The following is a 26,534-nucleotide window of genomic DNA, read 5'->3' as shown; positions in this document are numbered from 1 at the left end:
GGCATTTATAGAAGGACAGAAGACATTTCCAACTATGCTATAGAGTCAGGAAAACCCTTGGCTGCCCAGGAACAGGAAGAGCTTGGAATGTCATGCACAGGGACACTTTGGGCAGTGAGAGAGAAGAGCCACATATTGGTTCCAATGGTGGTTTCAAGAGTGTGCATTTACATCAGAACTCATCATCCCATACCCTTTAACCATGTCATTTACTGCACGCAAATATCCCATAAGAAGTAACTACAAAATTCAGCACAATTTCTCAGCACAGGACAAAAGATGGAATTACCGGAAAAGAATGCAATCTTCAAGATACTGTGACTGAGATCATTCGTACCTGAGCACCAACAGCACCTCTGGCTCCAAGAGCAGTTATTCAATACTGCTGAGAGTGTGTTGTTCTCAGCATAAAAACCAGCACTCTTTGTCTACAACAACCTGCCTTAGAAGTTACTTTTTTTCAGAGACTAGAGACACTGGACAGTGGGTAGGGCATTTGCTTTGCAAGTAATCGACCCTGGTTTGATGCCCAGCATCCCATTTGGCACCCCGAACACTATCAAAAGTAATCCCTGGTCATTACCTGATGTGCCCACCCCACAGGAAAGCTATTTTAGATTAACTTTGTCTAAATAAAGGGTAAACATTTTCTCATATTTCTTCTTTCTGGTTAAATCATATATGCATAACTCTGTATCACTGTTGATCTAGCACTCTCCATGTACATGGTCTGTGTCCAGTATATGAGGCATGAATAGTCTCACAGTATCAAAGTTAACAATTTATTTTCTTTGATCGTTTGCCTGAGAGCATATTTTTATTTTTATTATTTATTTTCTGATTGGGCTGGAGCAATAGCACAGTGGTAGGGCATTTGCCTTGTGCGCTGCCAGCCGGGTCAAGCCGGGATCGATTCCTCCGCCCCTCTAGGAGAGCACAACAAGCTACCAAAAGTATCTCGCCTGCACAGCAAAGTCTGGCAAGCTCCCTGTGATGTATTCAATATGCCAAACACAGTAACAACAAGTCTCAAAATGGAGACGTTACTGGGCCCGCTCGAGCAAATTGATGAACAAGGGGAGGACAGTGACACTGACAGTGATTTTTTGATTGAGGTTTTGTGATTACAATACTACCCAATTAAATGCACCAAAGAAATAACTTGGAGAACAACCTGGTTGTACACATAATCATAGCCAGTCCATTCCCCGTCAGTGACCAAGAGCCTCTTTAAAGGGCTCAGAAGTCCATCTTACAAAGAAACACAGCTCCCAGTAGGGAGAAGCCAGTGACTGCTACTCCAGGGCCTCCCGCCGGCCTCTGCTTCCATTCCCAGCACCAACTGTGTCCTGCATCCACAGAGATGATGTGCTTGAGAGCTGCCTCCCATGCCAGGGATCTGTAGGAGCCCTGAATCTCAACTTCTGGCGTGCTTAATGCTAACTGTCAAATCTGCAGCTTTCCCTGTCTTTTCATGCTCCTTTATGGTCACTTTTTTTTTATAGTCTCCATGAAATAAAACTTTAAGAATATATTTTCATGAGGTAATTCTAGTGCTGTATTTCCAGTCCTAACTCCCTACTCCTCTCCCCTGGATCATCGAAAGAGTATGATACTTATGACCTACCTCAGCAGAACCATTTTCAGGGAAAGCATTTCATTAACAAAAAAAAAAGAAAAAAGAAAAAAAAAAGGGCCGCCTTATCTTTATCCACCCACATGTGAGGTGAGAACTCCTTCTCTGGTGTTCTGAAGTCCTTTGCACATGATCTCTAACATCTTTGTCTTACTTGGAGATCTTTCCCACATCACTAGTGTGGACTGGCAGGTCAGGGATGAATTACCCATACCCCAAAGGCCTGCACAGAGGAATTTTTGTTAATGATGATTATGTTGATTTATATTTTAATCATAAGGGAAATAAATAATTAAGTGGTCCTTCTTGAATAAAATGAAACCCCTAATATTTCAGCATCCATAATACACAGGGAAACTGGACAAAAACTTAACACAGACACAGACACAGACACAGACACACACACACACACACACACACACACACACACAAAGTCCACATGTGTTCTGAGATGCTTGAAAGTGTATTTATTTATTTTTGCTTTTATTTTTGTTTTGGAGTGATAGCACAGTGGGTAGGGCATTTGCCTTGCACACAGCCAACATGGCCGACCCGAGTTCGATTCCTCCGCCCCTCTTGGAGAGCCCGGCAAGCTACCAAGAGTATCTCTCGCCCACATAGCAGAGCCTGGCAAGCTACCCATGACGTATTCGATATGCCAAACACAGTAACAAGTCTCACGATGGAGACGTTACTGGGCCCACTCAAACAAATCGATGAACAACGGGAGGATAGTACGGTATAGTATGGTATTTTTTTTGGAGCCATGCCTGTTGTGTTTGGGGCCTACTCTGTCTTGAAGAGCCAGAAATCAAACCCAGGCTTCCCAAACAGAAAGAATGTGCCCAGGTGGACTCAAAAGTTGTAAGTCATTTTATTGTATGAGAACAATCAAAAATAAAAAAAAAAAACTAAGCTCAACTTTACTTTCTGTTTTACTTCTATTTCACATAAGTTAAACATTTCATGTATTTTTGTCCTTCTTGAGAAAATCAATTCAATGGTCGATTGGAAGTATTCCACAGAGCTTTGAGTTTGATGGAAGGTGTCTGTAAAGCTTTGGACATTTCCCAGTGCCAGTACAGCCTTACTGTGGGCTTCCTTCTGGACTTAACTGCCCTTTTCCAAGTACCCTGGTTGGGGTAAAGAGTACAGGAAATAAGGCACCTGCAGTCCTAATCCTGGTTCAAATCCACAGCAGCTCAGACGGTTCCCTGTGCACTGCCAGGGACCACTGCTGAGCACAGAGCCAGGAATAAATAGTGTTTCTGATCACTGCCAGGTATGGCCCCAAACCCCCATCCCCACTCCAGAAAACAAAAACAAAAGCAAAGTAACTTGGTTAAAACCAGTGAAGTGAATGGAAGGCTCTGAAGGGGAGATACTTCAAGCAGAACTCTCCCAGTTGGTTCTCTCAGGTAAACCACAATCCCCAGGATGTCCTCTTTGAGAGGAGGAGCAATTTCTTATGCACATAATTCAGTTAAGGACTTACTGGCTGGGGGTTGGAACAATTAAATGGATGAATAAATGGATAATCATTAGACTAAATATTGCATCTCAATCATGTGGAGAAGCTTCAACCCACTCTGCTGAGCCTCACCCAGAGTTAGCCGCTCAGAGACTACTGATGCACAACCAGGTGAGTGATACAGAACAGAACCAGGCGCACTGGAGTTCATTTCCACAGACTGATTTCCCAGGCAGAGTTGCCACAGCATTTACAGCACAAACATAGCAGCTTGTGGAGGAAGTCACTGGCAGGAATTAAACCAGATTATAAAGCTAGAAATGCCCCAAACTGAGATATAATGTGCCTTTCAGTAACAGATTTTTTTAAATGATATGCTAAAAGATTTATCATTTTGAGAATTATTCTCTTTTTTTGGGTGGGGTGGGGGGTACACCCAGTGGTCCTCAGGACTTACTCATGGCTTTGCACTCAAGGAGAACTCCTGGCAGGCTTGGGGGATCATATGGGGTGCAGGAGATCGAACCTGGGTTAGTCACATGCAAGCAAACTCCTCACCTCCTGTACTACTGCTCCAGTCCCAGAAACTTTCTATAAACAATATATACTTGTAGAAAGAAAACTGCTATGTTACCTAGGTCGATGAATAAGGCGGCCCATCAAAAGATTTATACCAGGTACTTCTAATTTTCCTTCACTAGTGATTCCACCAAAGCTCTCTGCAAAAAGGCAATCAAGCCCAGACTGCCCTGGAGTTATTTCAAAATATCATCACACATTTTTAAAACTCCCTTTGGAGGAAACTTGCTCTTTTTTCCTCTGGCCTCTTAATACAACTTAAGTGACAGTAGATGATTCTAAGGCCAGGTCACAAGAGGCACAAATATTTGTATAATACTTTAAATGAACAGAAAGCTACTCTCATATTCCTCAACCTAGTCACCTAGTCACCTAGTCACAAGGTCAGGCAATGTTTTCTAAAGTCATATTCACAGGGAAAATTGTGTATCCTGCAGGGACAGTTTCCACCATCATGAAGTCTTAGCCAGATATGGAAGACAGCCACAGAAGCAAGACAGCTTCATTGTTTGGGGGGCAGGGGAGAGGGGCAGGAGTGTTTGAGACACAGTGGCTGAGCTTAGGGAATACTCCTGTGCTTACACTCAGGGATCACTCTCAGCAGTACTCAGGGCACCATATCTTGAGCTGAAGATGAAACCATGGTTAGCTTCCTGCAAGGCCAATACCTTCACCCCTCTGCTATCTCTCTGTCCCTTGCTCACTGACTCATTCTTCCATTAAAGGCTGTTAGGAGAGTACAGAAAGAAATGTCTGCCCTGTAGGAGAATATGCAGGTGAGGTACTCTGAAAGCTGAAAAGTGGTGCATATAAGTATGAAGTCTAGAACAAGAGACCCTATCACTACATAAACTGCATCTCAGCTTAACTCACCCATAAGATCAACGACCAAGGTGGCCACTGTGGACGAAGCACCTCTAAACAGGAAGGCTGTCACTCAAACACTTCAAACTGCAGGTAAGCTTGGAGACGTCTGGTTTGAGTTGGAAAGAAAAGAACACCTTTCCTCTGGGACTGACAAATCCACAAAATGGTGTGCAGTCAGCAATAAAGTCTTGGCCTTTTTATCTGGATCCCTACCCTGACTCTGACCCGGAATCTCTTCAGGAAACATATGCTTATGAAACAAGGTAATTCAGCCTGGACTACGTGCTCTAAGCAACCAAGCCTTGACTCGGAAATTTCTTCCTGACATGGTCTGAGGCTCGGACAGATAGGCTGCAGGGCACACTCTCACCAAATCTAAGCAAAGATCCCCCCGCCCCCACTCCGACCACCACCATCACCACCACCACCACACACACACACACACACACACACACACACACACACACAGACCCCTCAGAGCCTAAGGGTTCAGAAGACATGGAGACATTTGCTGAGAAGCCCAGTAAATACCACCTAGCTTAATCCGCTCTCTGCTGCCTGGTAAGAAGCATTATTTCCAAAGAACTGATGCAAATGCTTTGCTTCAATGTAACTGTGGCATTAAAAAAAAAAAAAACTAAATAGAAAGTGTTTGGAGACTGTTGAATTCCAGACACTGATGATCCCCTCCTGTTTTTCCTGTCTGAGTCAGAGTTTTGCTGTGGCTGCGTGACTGATAATGCCCAGCAAGAAAGCCCATCACGAAGCCTGATCAGAACCTGGCACAGGCTCTCTAAGACCCAGCTGAGTTTTCTAAGACCCTGCATAGTGGTCTTGGCCCTGAAGATGGGAGTATGACAAGAATGCAGAGGGAGACAGAGGGAGACCAGCAGTTCTGGTAAAAAAAAAAAATGACACAACATTGTAATCACTGAAATAGCGCACAGAGGCCAAAGAGACAGTATCAGGGACAAGGCACTTGCCTTGCATGGCGCCAACTCCAGCCCATTCCCAGGCACTGCACGTGGTTCCCTGAACTCTGTAAGGAGTAATCCTTGAGGAAAAGCTGAAATTCCTACCTCACAAAAAGAGAAAGAAATGCTGTACAGGGAGGAGTTACGGCATGCCTCCTGTTTGCGGACACGCGTTCTGGAACCTGACCAAGTTGGTTCACTTCTCTGGGAGTCAGCAAACTCATTCTCTAAGTGGTGACACTGAGGTCACTGAACTGAAGATCCAGTAATAGAATAAAGGGTATAATGCACAGAAAGCAGAAAGTCCACAGGTACTTCCATGCGAGTGTCATGTGACCACAGTGATACCTCCATGACCAGCCCTTGGATGCCTGAACAATATCCAACAGCTATAAAATTTTCTGATTTTGCTTTACCTTGTTTTGCTTTGGAAGTGGTGCACCTAGCAGGGTTCAGTGGCTACTCCTGGTATAGCTCAGGATCTCACCTGGAAATACTCGAACTCCCAAATCTACACATTTATAGTAATGCCAGCTCCAGGCATTCTCCATGCATGGGCCAAGAATCTTTGACCCCCAAACCCAGTTTACTGCCTTTCTTATGACAAGTGTTAATATTTACCTTTGATTCTAACATCAAACTTTCTGTCACCAAAGCAGTGAAGCTGCCCTGCCTGGGCAGAGTCCTCACCTTACCAGACGGGACAAGATGGAAAGAAATATTCTCAATAGGTCTGGGCCCAAATCCCACCTGAGCATAGTCTCACTGTGTCTGGGGTAGCATGGATAAAGGCCCTTCTGGGAAGCATTGGAAATGACGCCCCAGGAACCCTGAGCTCCCCTAGCATGCCGATCCTTCCCCCTTCAGAGCCCACATGCCCTGAAAGCTGAGCTCCCCTCCCACTGCTCTCTCCTACCCACCACCTCTTGCTTCCAGACTTGGACACCAACTCTCTTCAGGGTGCAAATATTTGATGAGTACATGATAGGGATTAAAGAGTTGTACCAGACCAAGTGATGGCTGAGCTTAGAGAGGTGTTAAATCCTGTCACCCTGCGGATTCTGGCCATGCTAAAAAACCTCTGTCCCACAGTCCTTGTCTGAAAATGGGAGGAAGCACATCAACCACTTCCTGGGCTGCCACAGGATGAAATGGGGTGTTGCATCCACATACTCTAAGCAGAGCCTGGTACCTGTGGAGTCCTCAAGAAGTTGTTTCCGGAACTAACCTTGGAGCCCTCTTCCTCCCACCTCTCTGACAAAGAATCCATTCACTCCTTCCCTGATGACCTTCCTTGCCCTTAAGTGCCTGAAATGGTTCTGCACTCGATTACAATATGGGGGGACCTCCCCATACCAACGAACAGTGCTCAAGACACTAGCTGGCTGTCCCATCAACTCAGTTCTTACATTAACTACTCCAAGACAATCCAAGACCCCACCATTCAAGCTACATCCCATGAGACTGCCCTCGCCCTCCTTCAGACAGCAATCAAATATCTAGTTATTACCTATATGTCAGACCAAATAAATAGCTACAAATCAGAAGTTCCTGAGATACCCTACTTGGGTATAATTAATTTGCTAAAGTGACTCACAGACTCAATAAAACATTTTATAAATCAAATGACCAGTTTATTATACACAAAATAAACTCAGAAACAGCACAGTGGAAAAGGCAAGGGATTGGGGAAAAGAAGCAGAACTTTCATGTCCTCTGCTAAAGTCTCTTCCCCCCAGATCTCCACATGCTCCACACCCTGATGCTTGGTACACCCAGTCTTCATGAAGACTGAGTTATGAGCCAAAATCCACTAAATCCTTGGTCACTGCTTAGGATAAGAGCTGTGGTCCTTCTTCCCCCAGGAGGACAGAGATGGCACTAAATGTTCCATGTGCTAATCACATTGTTGGCTCTATAACATCCTGCTCTATCTGTGATTTCCTGAGAATTTTTAAAAGTCACCTCATGAACATAACAAATGGAGCCCCACCAGGCCTTCTCACAGGATATTCCTTTGGTCCTTTGAGCCAGAAATAGATGAGTATGAAATGTACATTTATTATGCAGCAAGTCCACCTCTCTTCCACTAGATTAAGCATCTGGAAAAGAGTGTGGTGTGACTGTCTTCTATGTCTCTCTTCAACATCTGGTAACTAACACTAATATATAAGTGAATATGTGAACTCTCTCCTAACCCCCTGATTCCCTCACCCATCTCCCCTTTTCCTATTTTTAATGATCTCTATCTCTCTCCAGGTTAATTGATTCCCAGTCTAAACACCTGAGACTCCCCTAGTCCTGCTCTGCCCAGTCATTCCATTCCCTTCATGCTGCAGAAGTGAGGGCTCTAAGGTTGGTCACTGACATGTTCATGCCTGCTAGTTCCCAGACTCTCTTCTTCTCCAGCTTCCATATAAGCCAAGGATACACTTGGTATCTTCTCAAACACCTCTGCCCATCTCCTAGTCCTCCAAAATAAGATCCAGATTCCAGGCTGCATTTCTACATCAATGCAGACCTCTAAAGGTGAGATCCTCAGTCTCCCCTTCAGCCCAGTGGCCTGTTGGGTTGCTGTTATCTCCTGACACAACCATGGGCTCACAAATTTTGAGAACTTATGCTCCTCGGGAACCCCCGTCTCTCCACCAAAAATTACTGTGTTCAATTTTCAACCCTAGCTCAAAGACAGTTTTTTCTAATTGGTTTCATAGGTAGCCTCTTAGGTGTCTCAATCAGGAGACAGATTGGTTCTAGCTGTCTTTCAGATATCTTAGCTTCATTGATTTCTTCTCTGAATTCCTAGCCTGTGCAAGGAAGTGTCTTGAATTCTCTTTAGACATTTAGCTAGGATCTTGACCCAACCTCACCCTATAACAAATGTAGAGTCAGATAAAGTAGCAATGCTGCCACAGTTCCTACAAAGGAACTTCTGCTTGGAAATTTTACTTATTCAAAATTCATGATACAAAAGTAAGAAGATTAAGAGATGTCTCTAGACCCCCCACTACACTGTCATCCGGGGCACCCCGGGGAGAGTGGGGTGAACCCATCACCCACCCAAACAAAGCCCCTGGGCCAAAAACCTCCATAACCAAATCTCTTCCATGCTAATGGCCAAACTCTACTGAAATGAATGAATTTGTTGAAAAATCTAGGTATGCAGGTTTTGTGATCAAGGGATGGGTAACCTGCCCCATCCTCCTGTTCTTCTGGGAGCCTGACATCATGCCCACAAACTGTCTCTGGTGCTATATAAGCTCAATACCTTGCCATGATCCAGAGACTCATAAACAAATCTCGAAAGAGATCAATAAGCTGCAGAGATGCATCTGGACCTTAAATCACCATTCAGTTAAAAATTTAACTCTAGCTGTTCATTCCATTTAAAATTTTAGAATTCTGACAGTGCATGACATCTTGTACTCTACATCACTGATATATCAGGAGCAGCATACCACACTGGATGGGATATAAAGTAGAAGGCAGCCATTTTCAATTAAGAAAATATTAGCAGATAAGGTCTCACCTGTAACAAGGTGTAAGTAATCTCTTACACAAAAGTTTAATGCTCTAGGGTGAGATACAGTAATCTTCACACACTTTCTTTTAAGTAAATCTTTTTCTGATCATTTTTAGTATACTATTCATAACAAGCAATGCAAAATAAAGTATTTATGGTCTGCTGTTGGAGCAGGTTGTGGTTGGAAAATTGGAAATAATGGTGATGAGAAGGTGTAATGCTGGTGGAACTGATGTTGGAATATTGAATGGAATAACAGTGAACAACTTTATAAAAATAAAATTATTTTTAAAATCGGATTTAAGGAAATAAATAGAAATAAAGATACAAAGAATTGAATTTTTCTAAAAGAAGATCACTTTCTTCTACAAATCATGATTCTGATGATAATAACACCTTCAACATGTAGGAACACATGGAGTACATTTTCATTCTCTGTAATGAAGCAACAACTGGGACACAAAACATAGGTATCAAAGTATATATCTTAACACAGACCCCTATCCCTACCACACAGTCCCAGCAACTCATTTTTTTTTTGGTGAGTTCTCAATCACTGACTTGCTTTTCCCTACATAATGTCAATCTATGACAATAATACACACTGAGGGGATTACAAATTTAGAAATAAGATACTGTTTCCAATCAGTGCAAAGAAAAAAACAAAACAGAAACAGTACTTCACCAATTAGAATATACGAAATTAAAATGAAGTCATAAACTCGTATTTTTCCTAGTCTCATTACAAAATTCACAGAATAAACATAGTTTTTTTGTGGCAGTAGTAAGGAAGGGGAGTTGGGGAGTGGGCTTGGATTCCGGGCTGATAGAGCAGCAGAGACAATGAGGCAATGCCATTTTTTTCTTTGGCCAAAACCTGAGTCACTTAACAGAAAGTCATCAAAACAACAAACACTGAGCACTTATTGCCAGTCAGTTAGTATGCTGCAAGTGGGGTATGATGGAGCTCTAAGATTGTGTTTATTAGATCCCTTTACCTGCTTTCAACACTCAGTTCCTGTCCAGAGTGATCATTTCCAACTAGTATTGCTATAGTGGATCCTCCTCTATCTTAACTTCCCTCCATCTCCCACACCATTGACCGACCATTGACCAGTCTTTGAGAAAATGCAATGATGAACAATTACGTAATGCTCTATCTCACAGTGATTCAATTAAAAAATTTTTTTAATTAAAAAAAAAAAGATTGACTGTGTGATCCACAGAGAAACAACAGTGGAAGCAAATTACCCACGATCCGCTGAGCCATCATGATCATATTTGGGTAAATGCCAACGAGCTGTTGTGTTTGGATCAGTAAACCAGTCCTACACTTAATCTAACAGAGCCATTGATTTCTCAGTATCTTATCTAATCTCTGAATATTCCTTTTTTTTTAATTGAATCACCATGATTCAATTGGGTTCGATTCCTCCGCCCCTCTTGGAGAGCCCAGCAAGCTACCGAGAATATCTCACCCGCACAGCAAAACCTGGCAAGCTACCCATGACGTATTCAATATGCCAAACACAGTAACAACAAGTCTCACAATGGAGATGTTACTGGGCCCGCTCGAGCAAACTGATGAACAACGGGAGGACAGTGTCTGTTTGTTTTTCTGAATACCACGAGACACACAGTTACAACATTGTTCATGATTGGGTTTCAGTCATACAATGTTCCGACACCTGTCTCTCACCAGGGCTGGAGCGATAGCACAGCGGTAGGGCATTTGCCTTGCATGGACTGGCCTGGCCGAGCCAGGTTTGATTCCTCCATGATTCCTCCACCTCTCTCAGAGAGCCCAGCAAGCTACAGAGAATATCTCGCCCACACGGCAAAGCCTGGCAAGCTCCCCGTGATGTATTCGATATGCCAAACACAGTAACAAGTGTCACAATGGAGACGTTACTGGGCCCGCTCAAGCAAATCAATGAACAACGGGGGGATAGTGCTACAGTCTCTCACCAGTGTACACTTCCTACCATCAATATTCCCATACATTTTAAGGCTATCATTCTATGCTATTCTTTTCCTGTGAGTAGTCTTCTGAGAGACGCATAGAATATAGGGGACAAACAGCTGACTGTTCAACAAGGAGCTCAGATATTTCACATGCTCTTTGTGAGACACAGTATGTTGGACACAAGCCAGATTTAGAGCCGCTATGGAAGGAAGGAAGCAAATGATTACAAATCATTGACATTCTTCCTAAAAGCCCTCCAGCCTCCCAGGATCAACCTGGTGCTAAGCAAGTGGTGGTAGTTACTTCAATTAGACAAAATCAAAAACAATCTAGGTGAAACCTGGTGAATAACCTTTGTTTCCTGGTAATGTAAACTTTATATGTATAAATAAATTTCTATGTATATAATAAATAATTGATATTATGGAAAAATACCATAATATCAATGAATATAGTATCATAAAATATTATCCAAAGTAGAAATGCTATTAAAGAATGCTTGTGATATATATAAGCCCTACTGCATACATCAGTGGATTGCTAAGGTCAGCCCATTTTAAATCAAGTCATCCATTTCTTCCTGAACTCACCAATTAAGGTCTGAACTCTGACATAACAATATTATATAGTTTTAAACTCAGAAAATATGAAGTAAGGATTAAAAAAAAGTTCCAAAAATTATTTTGCTCTGGGGTTGTCAATCAGATACTTAATTTAAAGAACAGGATTTTCCACAGATCATCAGTCAAAACAGAGACGAAACCATGTGCCATTTCCAAGGTTTAAGTCACAGGAAGGACTCCACACAGGCTTGGTAGAACATAAAAAGGGATACAGTAATTTGAGAGTGAATAAACACAAATCTTACTTAAAAGAAGAAAATATGCTGAAATATGTTTGTTTGCCTGAAATCCGAGTGTCCACCTTCCAAGGCCCTATGGTATAGCTGTCTCGTAGACCCAAGAACACAGGATCACCACTCAGCACTAAGTCTACACCTAGAGTTTAGCCTATCCTTGTGAAGGTCACAACACATGACCCCTTTAGAGCTTCCTCTCCCAGACACCCTTGGGTAAAAGCCTGGTAACTGCTGAAACTCTTAGAGCCCACCAAGGTCTGACTGAAGTTTCCCATGAGAAAACTTCATAGCAGAACTGTGGGGAAAGTCACCTATGCTGAAAACAAAGGTTTAAGCTCCACTCATGCCCACCTGTATCAGCTGACACAGCAAGCTACCTAGCAGGAGAAAAGGGTTTCAGCAGCACTTATTATTATTATTATTATTATTATTATTATTATTATTATTATTAACAGGCCAGGACACAGGCAGAACTTCTTAAAAGAAGCTTGCTTTAAGCAAATGATACTGTTTAACAAACCCATTAACTGTTCCACAAAGCTGATTGTTCTTTTCCAACATCATCTGTCTCTTTCAAAAAGTAAAATTCCATCTATGCATTACCTCAGGAGTTAGCATCAAGAAATGAAGTTTAAAAAACAAACAGTAAAGTGCAGTAAAAACAACATGGCAGGGGCTGGAGTGATAGCACAGCGGATAGGGCGTTTGCCTTGCACGTGGAGACACAGGTTCAATTCCCAGCATCCCATATGGTTCCCTGAGCACTGCCAGGAGTAACTCCTGAGTGCATGAGCCAGGAGTAACCCCTGTGCATCACTGGGTGTGACCTAAAAAGCAAAAACAACAACAACAACAACAAAAACATGGCAATCAAGTGGATAAGACCTTGCATTCCCCTGCATGGGAAAAGAGCCACAAGGTTGCTCAGAATGCCATCAGGCTGTATTGCTGAATAGTCAGTGTGGTGACAATCATACCAGGACACACCTGCAGAAAGGGGACTTGGCTAACATCCTCTGACAACAGGCCCTGGGCTTCTTCCCTGTGTGGTGAGATGAGGGGAGAGTGAACAAGAGACTCCAGACTTCAGAACTGCATGAAAATCTCATCTGTGAGTGCAGGAGAGAATTATAACCTCCAACTTCAGAGGCCATGGAGAGCCCAACCTTTCAACAAAACCCCTGTCCTGTCAGCAGGAAAGCGTTACTAGCACAGATGACAACAAAACATGAAAATTGTCAAACTCATAAAAATCATTATTACTTCTTTTAGTAAACTTTGGAATCCAATATTCAACATTCCCCAAATATGAAACATTAAAAAGCAGGGGGTGGGGATGACTGAGGAAATACTCCAAACTGAAGTTTTTTAATTAAAATTAATATACATTCTTTTCTTAATGCATTATAATTCATGCAAAATTCCATATCTTGGAGGTTTGCTTCAACACTCGACCAATGCATTAAAACCAGTACCACAGTGCTAAGACGTATCAGATGGTATGAAGCAGGATTAGAGGACATGAGCAACTCTAGCATTTTCATTTACTTATTTTTAGTTTGGAAGACATACCTGTGCTTGGAGATTACTCCTGACTCTGTACTCACGGATCACTCCTGTAGTGCTCAGGGGATGTCTGGGGGTGCCAGTGTTTGAACCTGGTTGGACATGAGCAAGACAAATGCCCTACCTGCTGTTCTATGTCTACAGGCTCCCTGCGGGAATTTCTAACGGGAGCCCCCATAAGAAGTCAGCATTCTCCATTCCAGTGGGTGGATAAAAGTTCAAGGACACTGTTACCACCATGATATATGATGGGAATTAACACAGAGTAGGAGGAAGAAAGTTTTCAGTTCTTTCTCAACCCAGTTCACATGATAATTATAGATAGCATGATGGAAGAGCTGGCATACAAGAGGAATCTTGGCATGGCACAATTCTCAGTGGGAAATGTCTGGATACTAACCACAGATAATCAGCCTCTTTCCAATCTAATGGTTTGTTTATTGAACATTAATGAATTATGCTCTTAATTAATAATACTCCAGCAAATAAAACTATATTTAACTTTCAAAAAGTAGTCACAAGGATTCAAGTACACACTTTTGCTGGATTATCACTCCCACTCAATCCATTTTTAAATTCAAACTCTCACTACATTGGGTTTGAAAATACTGCCAAAATCTGATTTGGAAATCTACTGCCTTGCCAAGTGCTGAAAGTCAGCTTAAATTTCACTCTCACCCCACACACTTGCACATATTCACAGATATACAGATTCACATACACGCAAACACACATACATATGTGACTGTTCACATATGCTTACATTCATATTCACTCACACAAAACATTCAAATGATCACATCAACACAAGCATATGTTCATATACACACATTCACATGCAAATGTAATTGTACTCACACAAATTAGGTCCGTTTTTCCAAGTTCTCTAATCTCTATTTTCTAATATTGTATTTGATTGTTGAAATTATTAATACTTACAGTGTAGCATTGATACACATAGTACTTTTCTCACTGTTGTCACCTGGGATCCAGGTTCTGGGACTGGCACTTACTGTGTTAAACAAACACTCTCTCCTAGTTGCCAGACGAACAGTGAACAGAACAGATATGATCTTTCCAAGGGCCCAGACCAGAAGTTCCAGCTCTGCCTAGAGTTTTTGGCTTCTGCCCCTTCTGAACAAGCAAAACAGACAGGTATAGATGACCAAAGAGAGATGTCACATCTGATCTATGAAACTGTGTCCTAATTCATGGGCCTGTGTGAAGGTACCTTCCTGGATGGGCCAAGGGAAGCATTTACAGGGTCTCTGTGTCAAGATACACATGGAGACGTCAGTAGGACCACACTCAGGCACTCGGTGGAGCCCTGGACGTTTTCTGCAAGTTATGCTCAGAGCAAACTGGGGACACATTTTCCAGAAAAAGGTCAAAGAAGTGTCAGCACACCATTCTAAAGAAACCTTGGGTCTTCTAGGCTCCTGGAGGTGAGAGAGAAGAAGCTTCAGCTTCCCCATGGCAACTTCTGTCCCCATTCCATACTTTAAACATCCCAGCAAAATGCTGGGCTCTTCCTGAAGGAGGGAAATCAGAAACTCCAAGACCACAAATTCTGCCCCACAGCCTTGGTTCACTGGAGACTATGAGATAATGGGGGCCAGACCTAAGGCATATAGTCAAATAGAGAATCCAAAAGACCTAAACAGGCTAGAACACTCTGTAGGCCCTCTGCATCCTCTGCAACATCCCTGCCACTTGATAAGATACCATTTTTCCTATAAAAAACCCACAAAATAAGTCAAAGTTTAACTTGTTCCTATACTAAATTCCTCCTCAAATGATTTTTTTCTACATTCCAATAAACTTTTCTATCTTCTGACTTGAGTTGAGCATACTTATTACTCAATATTTTCATTCTTGAAAATATTGAAGAACCTTACAAAGCATGGACAAAGACTCACCATCACTGTTCTTGTATCAAAAAACTAGGAGAAGAAGGGTGTCATCTTCCCCATGTGTCCTGTCACATTCAAGCCCCTCCTGGGCTTGGTGGAGATACAAATGTGACCACAGCAGCAACTGTAATGCTCCAAGCTCCTGTTTCCTTGTCTTTCAACAATTTTAAAGGGCAGGTGACAAAATTGGGCCAATAATGATAACAGGGAAAAAAGTGAAACACTTATGCCCTCTTGATGGGGATGTAAAATAGTAATCACTATGGAAAGTGAATAGTAATCACTATGGAAAGGACTGGAGTGATAGCACAGTGGGTAAGGCATTTGCCTTGCACATGGCCAACATGGCCAACCCGAGTTCAATTCCTCCGCCCCTCTCGGAGAGCCTGGCAAGCTACCAAGAGTATCTCACCCACATGGCAAAGCCTGGAAAGCTCTCTGTGACATATTTGATATGCCAAACACAGTAACAATGAGTCTCACAATGGAGTTGTTACTGGGCCCACTCAAGCAAATCAATGAACGACGGGAGGATAGTGCTACAGTGCTATGGAAAGAGTATGAAAATTTCTCAAAAAATAAAACAGAACTGCCATTCCACTTCTGGGTATACACACATAAGTCGCAAAAGCAGAGACGGGCATATTTGTTCATAGCATTATTTACAGTAGCCCAAAGGTAGAGCAAAAGTATTCATCAACAGATGAATAGAAAAGTAAAATGTGGGATATACTGATAATGGAATATTATTCAGTTTCATAAAAAAATATGAAACAAACTATGACATAAATAAAATGTGAGACTACTGGGTCCAGTAGTGATAGGACAATGAATAGGGCATTCGCCATGCATGTGGCTGACCCAGGTTCAATCCCCAAACAACACAAGGAGTAATTCCTGAGAGCAGAGCCAGGGGACTACCAGGTGTGGACCAAAAACAAACATAAAAAAATTGAGGATAATATGCAAAAATAAATGACTCAATCACAAGCACTGTATTATTTCAACTACAGGAGGAACTCAGAGGAGGCCAGTTCAAGCAGGCAGAAAGGAGAACATTGATAGTCAGGGACTAAGGAATTGGTCATCACTGATTACACAACTTCAGTGTGAGATGATAAAAAATACAGATGAAAAGGGAGAAATATGGTGGCAATGGACGTACACAAAGGAATGTTCTCATTGCCAATGAACTATACAAATGTAATGAGTGCTACTGTATCGACTCATTCTATGAATATTTTAGCACAGGGGGAAAACAAAAAAGGCTGAGTCAACCCAAGTAAAGAACATCTCATGTGGATAAAACCTAACAATAAAGGCAAGTTGCAATTCTGTCTGCCCCTGCAGCCTCAGGTCAGACTGGAGCTTACAGAGGTCACATACTGGCCACACCAAAGCAACATCAGAGATGGAAGCAGGGTCCACATGGACAGGCACCCTGTCTTAGTCTGCTTGGACTTCTGTAACACAGTACTGTAGAAGAGTGAGGGGGTTTCAAGGCAACAGAAATTATTTCTCACAGTTCTGGAGCCTGGAAACCCCATATCAGAGCACCAGCATGGTCCTCTCTGGTCAAAGAATCAAAAGCTCTACCCTCACAAACTAAAATCTTATCATGGTGATTGTTTCTCACAACATAATCACTTCCCAAACAGCTGACCACTTTATACCTACACTTGGGGTATGGTTTCACATGACCTTCAGACAAAAACATTATATGCACCATCCCTGCTCTAATGATACAACCTTACATATTAAAAGAAAACTGATTTTCAGTCACTGCAACGTTTGGTTGCTTATCATAGTACATTTATGTGTCTCAAAATGTCTAACTTCTACCAACTCTGTAGAACAGGGCTACACAGCTAGACAGGCAGCATTTGAGCAAAGGCATCTGAAATTCTAGTGATGACCAATCTACCTGTTGTCAGGTAGTTTGGCAAAAGCAAGAGAAAGTGACAATTTTCTTTAAAAGTCATTTTTAAACGTGTTTTAGGATTCCTAGGAGCATGTGAAACCATACATTTTTAGTTCAAGTGAGCCTTGAAATCATCTTATATGATTTCAAACTCTAACACACTCATTGCAGAAATTCTCTCTGAGAAGCTCAGAATTTAATAGGTCAGAGATAAGAATATGAAAAAACCTATCCCATAGAAGGGTTTCCAGCAACAAATCAGAAGTGGCTAAAAGATGTCAAGACCTCATTCTCTGAGACCAAAGGAGGGTCCTCCAAAGTTCATTGTGGGTAGCACCGCCTGTAGCTAGACCAATGAATACAAGTAACTCTGAGGGAAAAAATAGGCCCCTTGGCATAGACATAAGTTTAAGAAAGGTGTCTCCGTTAAGGAAGGACGATGACATCATAGGCTGCAGCAACACCACCATTCATCCACTAGGCATGCAGGTTCCCAAATGTATCTGACCTACTATCCCCATTTCAGGAAACAAAACAAAACAAGCAAACAAAAACACCTAGTGCCTCATTGGAAATCTACCTTAGAAGAAAAGAAGAAAGAAAGGAGAGAGAGAGAAAGAGAGAGAGAGAGAGAGAGAGAGAGAGAGAGAGAGAGAGAGAGGAGGAAGGAAGGAAGGAAGGAAGGAAGAAAGAAAGAAAGAAAGAAAGAAAGAAAGAAAGAAAGAAAGAAAGAAAGAAAGAAAGAAGTAGGGAGAGAGGAAGGAGGGAGGGCAGGAAAGAAGGTAAGGAAGGAGGGAGGGAGGGAGGGAGGGAGGGAGGGAGGGAAGGAGGGAGGGAGGGAGAGTACGTGTTAGAAAGATCTTCAAAGGCCCCTGAAGCTCTAACAGCTCTCTGAGATCATTCTGTGGCTGGAAACACTGCACCAGGACATCATTTCACCAAATTCACCTATTTACATTTAAATAATAAAGAAGATTAAAAAAATGCAGTTCCTGGGATAAACCAGGCACTTGTGCAGCAGTTCCTGAATTGCAGATAAGATAGAAAACATTGTGATCCTATCAGAAAGCATCCTTGGTGCTGGGCAAGGACACAGGAAAAGTGCCCATCAGGAGGGGTCATGGGAAGGAGGTCACATGGAGAGGGTGTATTCCATACTATGCATCTCACAGAAAACACTGGTCTTCTTCAATCTGTGGACTTCCCACTCACCCATCTGTCTGCCGTGGAAGAAGAAATTCAAACAGTATTAAAGTCAAGCCTATAGCATGTGGATTACAAAAAGATGCTTAACCTAGAATCACAGACCTCTGCAGAGCATTTCCATGTCCACATGTATTTGATCTAGAGGGAAAGTATATCAAAGATAATGTTTCTCATTTGTGTTCTTGGACAACAAAGAAGAGATGAGGAGAATGAGAGATCAGAAGGAAAGGGTAAATAGTGAACCAGGACTCCTGATTTAATCTGAGACCACACAGACTGGCACACATCAAAAAGGGCAAAAACAATGAGTGCTGATACGGATGTGGGGAGAATGGGGCTCTCTTTCATTGTTGGTGGGAATGCCGACTGGCCCAGCCCTTCTGAAAAACAATATGGGCATTCCTCAAACAACTAGAAATTGAGCTTCCATATGACCCTGCAATACCACTTCTGGGAATATATCCCAGGGGTGCAAAAAAGCACAGTAGAAATGATATCTGCACCTGATGTTCATTGAAGCACTGTTCACAACAACCAGAATCTGGAAACAACCCGAGTGCCTGAGAACAGATGACTGGTTGAAGAAACTATGGTACATCTTCACAATGGAATACTATACAGCTGTTAGGAAAGATGAAGTCATGGAATTTGCTTATAAATGGATGGACATGGAGAGCATAATGCTAAGTGAAATGAGTCAGAGAGAGACAGACATAGAACACTTCACTCATTTATGGAATATAAAATAACATCTAAGGACAGTAGAGACAAGGGCCAGGAATATTGCTCCATGGATGGAAGTCTGCCTCATGAGCTGGAGGAGAAGGCAGCTGGGATAGAGAAGGGATCACTAAGTCAAAGATGGAGGGATTGCTTGAGATGGGAGATGTGTGCTTAAAGTAAACTAAGGACCAAACATGATGGCCTTGTAGTATCTGTGTTGCAAACCGTAATGCCCCAAAGTAGAAGGAGTATAAGAAGGAAACTGTCTGCCGTAGAGGCAGGGGATGGATAGGGTGGAGGTGGGGGAGGGATACAAGAGACATTGGTGGTGGAAAATGTACACTGGTGGAGGAATGGGTTTTTGATCACTGTATGACTGAAACTCAATCATGAAAGCTTTGTATCTCATGGTGATTCATTAAAACTATATCTATATCTGTAAAATTATATTCATTAAAACTATATATCATGGTGATTCATTAAAAATTAATATTAAAAAAGACTCCTGATTTATCTGCCTCAGTTGTATCCTTTTTTTTCCTTTTTTTTCTTTGGTGGGGGGGGCAGTGTTACTTGTTTGCTTTTTGTTAGATCAAAACTGAACAAATTCAAGGCCTCATGTGTTATTTGTTATTTTGTTGCTTTTTTTAAGCACCATGATTTACAAAGATGTTTGTAATTGAGTTTTATATATATAATAATCCAGCACCAATTCCACTGCCAGTGTCTACTTCCCTCCTCTAATGTACCCAGTTTCCCGCCCAGCCCCAGCCTGCCTCATGAGCAGGCACATTTTTAAGTTTGGTTTGTTGTAGTTTGGATCTCATGTTTCCAGTACTGGTTTTTTCTTTTTTCAATTTAAAAAGGGTTAAGAACTTCAATGATTTACATAAACCAATCAGAATCTCTTAAAAAGTTATACTTATTTTGGTGGAGGTAGACCTCAGCTCTACAACAGAGTCTGTTGAAACACATCTGTGGTCTGGGAATCTATCTAATCAAAACTTTCTAAATGTCTAAATCAGATATTGTTTCAAAAACTTCCTCCCCTCCCCATCCACTTTTTAATATAAAGTTTTGGGGCTATGAAATTTGTTCAAATAGGAATTAACCTTTAGAAAACACGATCCTGCCATGAAAGAATGCAATGCTTAATTGAGAAAAATTTGCTAAAAGTTTGCTAAAACCTTAAAAGTAGAGAAGTTTTCCCCGACTTTCTCCTAAGGAGCTTACTCAAAACACTGGGAACCTTCACAAATGGGAAGTAACGTATACAGAAACTATTAGAGACCCATTATCATTTTGTCACACCAGAGTTCACAGCAAAATCTACTCTAGAATATATACCATTATTATGTCTGGAAAACTAAAATCATACAAAAGACACACAAGGGAAAAAAGGTGACTGCTAGTATAGAAAGGTACAGGTGAAAAACAGAGGACTATGTGCACAGGAAGATATGGCACAATGTTGCTGGTGGTGCAGGTGTTGAATGCTGACAAGAGGTGCTGACAATACAGTGTACCACATAAAATGGAGGGAGTAAAGCATACATGGTACAACTTAAAATTCACTAAAATAAACGGCTATCATAAAAGATATAATAGGCAAATTATCAATGTTATCAAGATATATGAATCAATATTAAATATTTAAGTAGAGAAAAGTACAGATATTGTGCTTATTATATATATAATATATATGCATATATATTTTTTCAAATATCAAATATTTGACCTTAAAATGTAACTGAAGGGACCAGAGCAATAGTTCAGTAAGCAGGATGCTCGCCTTGCATGTAGCTGACCTGGGTTCCATCTCCAGCACCCCAAATGGTCCCCCTCCCCTGAGAATCACCAGGTGGGCCCCCAAAACAAAACAAAACCAAAAAGTCACTGAAAAATCACATCATTAAAATTAGCCAGTCTATAAAATTCATAAACCCCAGAACAAAATGTGGGTGAACCAACCGTCGAGAGGATGGAGAAGAACACACACATAACCAACACATTACTGGACCTAGGGAAACAGCTGTGTGAACTAGAATGAGGCTTTGCACACAAGAGTCCCAGGTTCAATGTCCATACCACACTGTCCTGAGTACCACTAGGAATGACTCCTGAGTACCAAGCCAGTGAGTACAGGTAGGCAAGGCCCCCAAAGCAAGGACAATACAGTCAGGCCTCAGGGGTAGCAGAGACCTCATATTCCATCATACTTCAGTTTCCTCATCTGTTATTAACACCTGACTAGTGTTTAAGGAAAATAACCAAATCTTCTAATTCACTAAAAAATCCAAATGATAAAATTCCTAAGTCTACTTTCCACTTCCAGTCATGCCTACTTCTAGATCCTTATTTCAGTGTGTGTGTGTGGGGGGGGGGGGGGGGAGGGCGGGGAGGTAGGTTTGGGTCACACTTGGTGGAGCCCGGGTTGCTCAGGAGACCAAGGGCACACAAAAACAGCACTGATTTTTGCTGGCAGGCCCACTTTCACATTCCTTTTTTCACTTTTACATTTTCCACTTTTACATTCCTCTCCAGTTTTACATTCCTTTTCTTGGGAGGTGGGGAGTTGGGGATTTGGCCCTATCTGATGCCCTGGGGCTACTTCTGGCACCATACTTGAGGATACCACGGGTAAAACTGAGGGTGGGCTGAATGCAAGACAAATAGTACCTTACCCCTGTACTATCTCTTCAACCCTCACTTTTCCTTTCTCAAGTGAACTGTCAACACAAAGAACAGCTCAGAAGTGGCATCTTTAAAGAAATACAATTCAAATTAAATAGGATATTTAATGTAACCATGATATATTCTCTCTTAAAAGATGTAAATATATCAGCCTAAAAGTTCAGAAACCTTACGAGGGGCTGGAGCCATAGCATAGCAGGCAGGGCGTTTGCCTTGCATGTGGCCCACCCGGGTTCAATTCCCAGCATCCCATAAGTTCCTCGAGCATCACCAAGAGTAATTCCTGAGTGCATGAGCCAGGAGTGACCCCTGTGCATCGCCATGTATTACCAAAAAAAAAAAAAAAAAAAAGCTTTCGAGAAAAAAAAAAAACAAGCAGCCTAGAAACTGAAGCTGCTTTCTTTTCTCTGCTGCATATTTGTTAATATCCCAAGAATATTTGTAAGATTGTGAGAGTTGAAACAGAAGCTTGTATTGTAGCAGGCCCATGTTTACTCTCGACTCAATAATATGTTGGGTGTTGACAGGACTAGGCCAGCTCAAGTTACCCACTTCAGTTAACTTTCTGAAATTTTTTCTTGGTCTAATAATTAGATTAAGTTACTAAAAACTCAGACAAAATTTATCCCCAAACTTTTAGTAATTTTTACATAATCAAGGTGCTTAATACAGTCATTGGTCAAATGTATAAGCTGTTTTGACTATGTCACAGGAAACTATTCTATGCTATAGAAATGTGTTTTCTCCATAGTGGAAACAAAACAAACAAAAACCCTACCAGGCATTCTGTTCAACTCATAAAGACCCAATGGAAAATTTAACCTTGTGTTTTAAAATTAATACCTGAATAAACCTCATAAACTTATAAATGGACTTAAATATATTTTGACATCACTAGAAGATCATTTGCAGTGATTTATATTCTAAAAGAGCTTAGTACTGTAATTCTAAAATTCCTTCTAAAAATAAGTTCATTCTGAAAAATTTCCCAGTTAAATTAGTCAACGTCCTTGGTTGAATAAGCCCACTAATAAACATAATTTCAAACCAACTAAAAGTTTAAGCTTGCATTTGCAACAGAAACAACCAAGAATTTACTCAACCATATTTATGAATTTATATGAATGAACTTATCTGTTCCTTTAGTAGTCCTCAAGAAGAACATGCTGTAGACCTTATTGCCTAATGTGAAATCAACTTAAATTATTTATGCTTTGTCTACATAGTCTGAGAACTGACTCTTTTAGTCATAACAAAATCAACATATCAGCTGTTTGATAACACATGAAAATATGAGTTAACTGAAAATTTGATTTGAGAGCCATCAACTGAAGCAGCTAAAAATCTCCAGGGCACGCAGTAAACACTGCTGCTCAAGCTACAGAGCAGGTTCAAGAGGAAAGACAAAAGCTTACTATAAGACATATCATTCTTACATATCTGCTTGGGTTTTATTGTTTGTTTCTGTGCCACACCGGGAGGGTGCTTGGGGCTTATTCCTGGTTCTGCACTCAGGGACCACTCCTGGTAGTGTCCCCGGACCAAATGGGGTGCCAGGGATTGAAGCCCAGGTTAGCCAAATTTAAGGCAAACACCCCCCACTCAAAGCACTAAGGCTCTTACTCCATATCATTCTTGCAAATATAAATCCATTGGTTTATTGTGTCTACACTAACAATACTATAACAAAGGACAGATGACAAGATAATTGAGGCAAAACAGAAGTTAAAACTGAGTCTACATTTCTTGGTAAGACCCAGTGATCAGATGCTGTGGATCTGAGCAGGGAACAAAACCTAGTGCATTAGGAATGGGAATTTCAGGTATGTTGGTTCATCCCCAGCAAAGGTTCTTTCTGCACTTCCCTGGGGATCTGAGCGGGAAGGAGTCTCCTGCTCAGGGAGGAACTGAGAAGAGTCAGCCTGAATTTCCTGCTGACTTGACTGGCAGGGCCAGTCAGAGGAGTCATTCTATCACTTCTCAGATCCTTTTCAAGAATTTTACAAATGAACTTTGCATGTAATTTTCTTGACTTAATATTTCTTCACATATATTTATGTATGAGAAAAGTTGATAAATCCATTCAGTCTTCTTTAAACAAGTTTATTCAACACTAAGCTACAGATAGAATTCTATTTTACATGCCTCTGTGTCATTCTGGGGGATAACTACTACACCCGGTTGCCCCAAATTGGGTTTCCCCAAATTGTTTTTCTTGTGGGCTATTAGTCCTGCAAGCATTCCCTAACCCCCTGGGCTGAGGAAGGGGCTCTCCCACTCCTTCTGCACCCCTCAGTCTCCAACCTGTCACTTGTCTGTTAACTCACTCCCCGCACCCCTATCCCGCACCCCAGGATACTTTTTGGTTTGTTTTGGTTTTTCGATTGGTGCGGCGACTAGGCTCTTTGCTGTTTGGGGTGTCGCAAGCCATCTTAGAGACTTTGTTCAGCCCTGGACAGCCAGGGCGGAGCCGGTCCGTGGGGCAGCTGCAGAAAGAGGGGTCAGCTGTCCGGCCGGCTCGCCGGAGCCCGTCGCTGCCCCGCGAGCAGGTGCAGGCCGGCCGGGCTCCCGCTCCTGCTGCCCAGGCGGCCCCCGCCCCAGACGGACCCGGGTGGGGACGCGCCAGGAGGCGGCGAGAGCAGCGAAGCTCGGTCCAACCGAGACCCCCAGACCGAACACCCCGCACGGTCACCCGGGAGACGGCTTCAGTACACGCGCCCGGACCCCCGGGGAGCCCGCGCCCCGCCTCCGCGCCTCCCGGAGTCCCAGAACCTCGAGCCCAGTCCCCGGAGCGCCGAGCCCGAGCCAAGCCCCCCGACCCGACCCCCAGCCCCCAGAGCCGAGCTGAGCCTGAGTCCGGCCACGCTTACCCGCTGGGGGGCTTGCACGCCGCGGCCCGCGCAGGGTCCATGGAGCCGAGTACCGCGCCGCCGCCCTCATTCACTTTTTCCGCGCTGACCCATTGCCTCCCACGCAGGCCGGGCGGGACAGCAACGGGCCCGAGCCCAAGGGCGGGGGCAGCAGCCAGCGGGAGGGGCAAGCGAGACGCGAAGCCGGGGCGCCCCGGCAAGGTGCGCCGCACCCCCGCCCCGCCCGGAGCCCCGCCCCAACCTCGCCCCTTGCCACGCCTCCTCCCCGCCAGACTCTGCTCCCCGCCCCGGAGCTCCGCCCCTCACCCCGCTCCCGCCCCGCCCCTCACCCTGCCCAGCCTGCCCGACTCAGCTGCGCCCCCGAGCCCCGCCCCCTCCCCGCCCCTAGTCCCGCCCCCTCCCGCTCAACTAGGCGGTGCCGCACGGCGCCGCCTCCAAGCCCCGCCCCTGCCTGCCCGACTCCGCGGCGTCCCCCGGAGCTCCGCCCCCAACCCGCCCTCGCCCCGCCCCGCCTCTCGCGCTCGCCCCCTCTACGCCCCGCCCCCGCGCGCCGGGCCACGTCCCCGCCCTCCTGCAGTTGCTGTGCCCCGTCCCGCCCTCCAGGGCCGGTCCAGCCCAGGAGCTCTTGGGCAACCCCAAGCAGACACGGGTAACGTCCAGGCAAATGATCCGGCTCCAGCTAGCAGCAGCAGGCGACGCCCGGCGAGGGCTCTTTCCTCCAACCCCGAGGAGCTGCGGGAGCTCGGGTCGGGGAGCGCCCAGGGCCAGGGTCTGCTCGCGAGCCCCGCACAACCTCCAGCCGCGCAGCCAGGAGCTCGTGAGAAGTTCCCTCCCAGACCACCCCACTCAGGGCCCTCTGTGAGAAGCGCCCTCCCAGTCCCAGACCAACCCACCCAGACTCGGAGGATCCCGAGAAGCGGGAGCGCTAAACCCTCCTCGGAAGCATGCCGAGGGTCCCAGCCTGGCGATGAACTCAGGGGCCAGCCTGGAAGGGGACAAACCCGGGACGCGGCTGCTGCCACAGCAAGCTGATCGGCCCAACTTCAGGAACTTAACCTATGTCATTCCGAACCCGCCTCAAAGAAACCGAAGTTGGGTCCATGTTCAAGTCTCAATTGCAGAGTGACAGGTGCAGCAGCTCTTGCAAGGCGTGTTACTGATGGATGCACCACCAAGTGATCCAGTTTGACCAGACTTGGAGGGATGCGCCTGCTAGGACTCCGTGCTGGAAGAAAGTGTGGAGGCCCGCGAGAGCCTCGCACCCGGCCCCCTGTTTTCTCATGAACTAAAGGGGCCCTGGGTGGGATGGAACTCAGATCTTAGGCTAAGAAGTTCCCCCAAAAAGCAGATCCTACCTCTGAGTCCCGCGCAGTTTTGGCACCCTGCTCTTAAAATGCCCAGCAGGCTCCGACTTCCCCTCCCCACCACTCCTCCCATCAGCCTGCTTCTACCTCACGGTGATGCAATAAAAACTAATAAATAAAAATAAACATTTAGTTAAGAAGATTTTTCTTTTTTAATGTTCAGCACGTTCCCAGCTAGTTTGGGATCTTCTGGTGCAGGATTCCCTTTTGCTCCTTTATCCCCACCTTCCCAGGGAAGGCTTGATGGAAGGCCCTGTGAGAACGCAGCTGGGTTACTACCTCTATTCTTTATTCTTCCAAGTGAATACTCTCTCACACACACATAAATATACACATACATTCCTTGTTGTGTTTTTAAATGTTTTATTCTTGAAAGACATTTGTATCAACAAAATGTGGCTA

The 26,534-nt window shown here is 43.6% G+C and overlaps 1 protein-coding gene across 1 annotated transcript in view; it reads right to left on the bottom strand.

The window, feature by feature from the left end:
• Window positions 1–24,970, bottom strand: part of COBL (cordon-bleu WH2 repeat protein) — a 297,521-nt gene extending 272,551 nt beyond the window's left edge. The window contains exon 1 of the mRNA XM_056138339.1: window positions 24,769–24,970. Within this exon, the coding sequence (XP_055994314.1) occupies window positions 24,769–24,809 (41 nt within the window). The 5' untranslated portion in view covers window positions 24,810–24,970. The remainder of the gene's footprint in view (window positions 1–24,768) is intronic.
• Between the last annotated feature and the right edge of the window lie 1,564 nt (window positions 24,971–26,534).

This window comes from Sorex fumeus, unplaced genomic scaffold (genome assembly GCF_029834395.1).
Source record: "Sorex fumeus unplaced genomic scaffold, SorFum_2.1 ptg000128l, whole genome shotgun sequence".
Classification (NCBI taxonomy): Eukaryota; Metazoa; Chordata; class Mammalia; order Eulipotyphla; family Soricidae; genus Sorex; species Sorex fumeus.
This window is presented reverse-complemented; position numbering and strand designations above follow the sequence as displayed.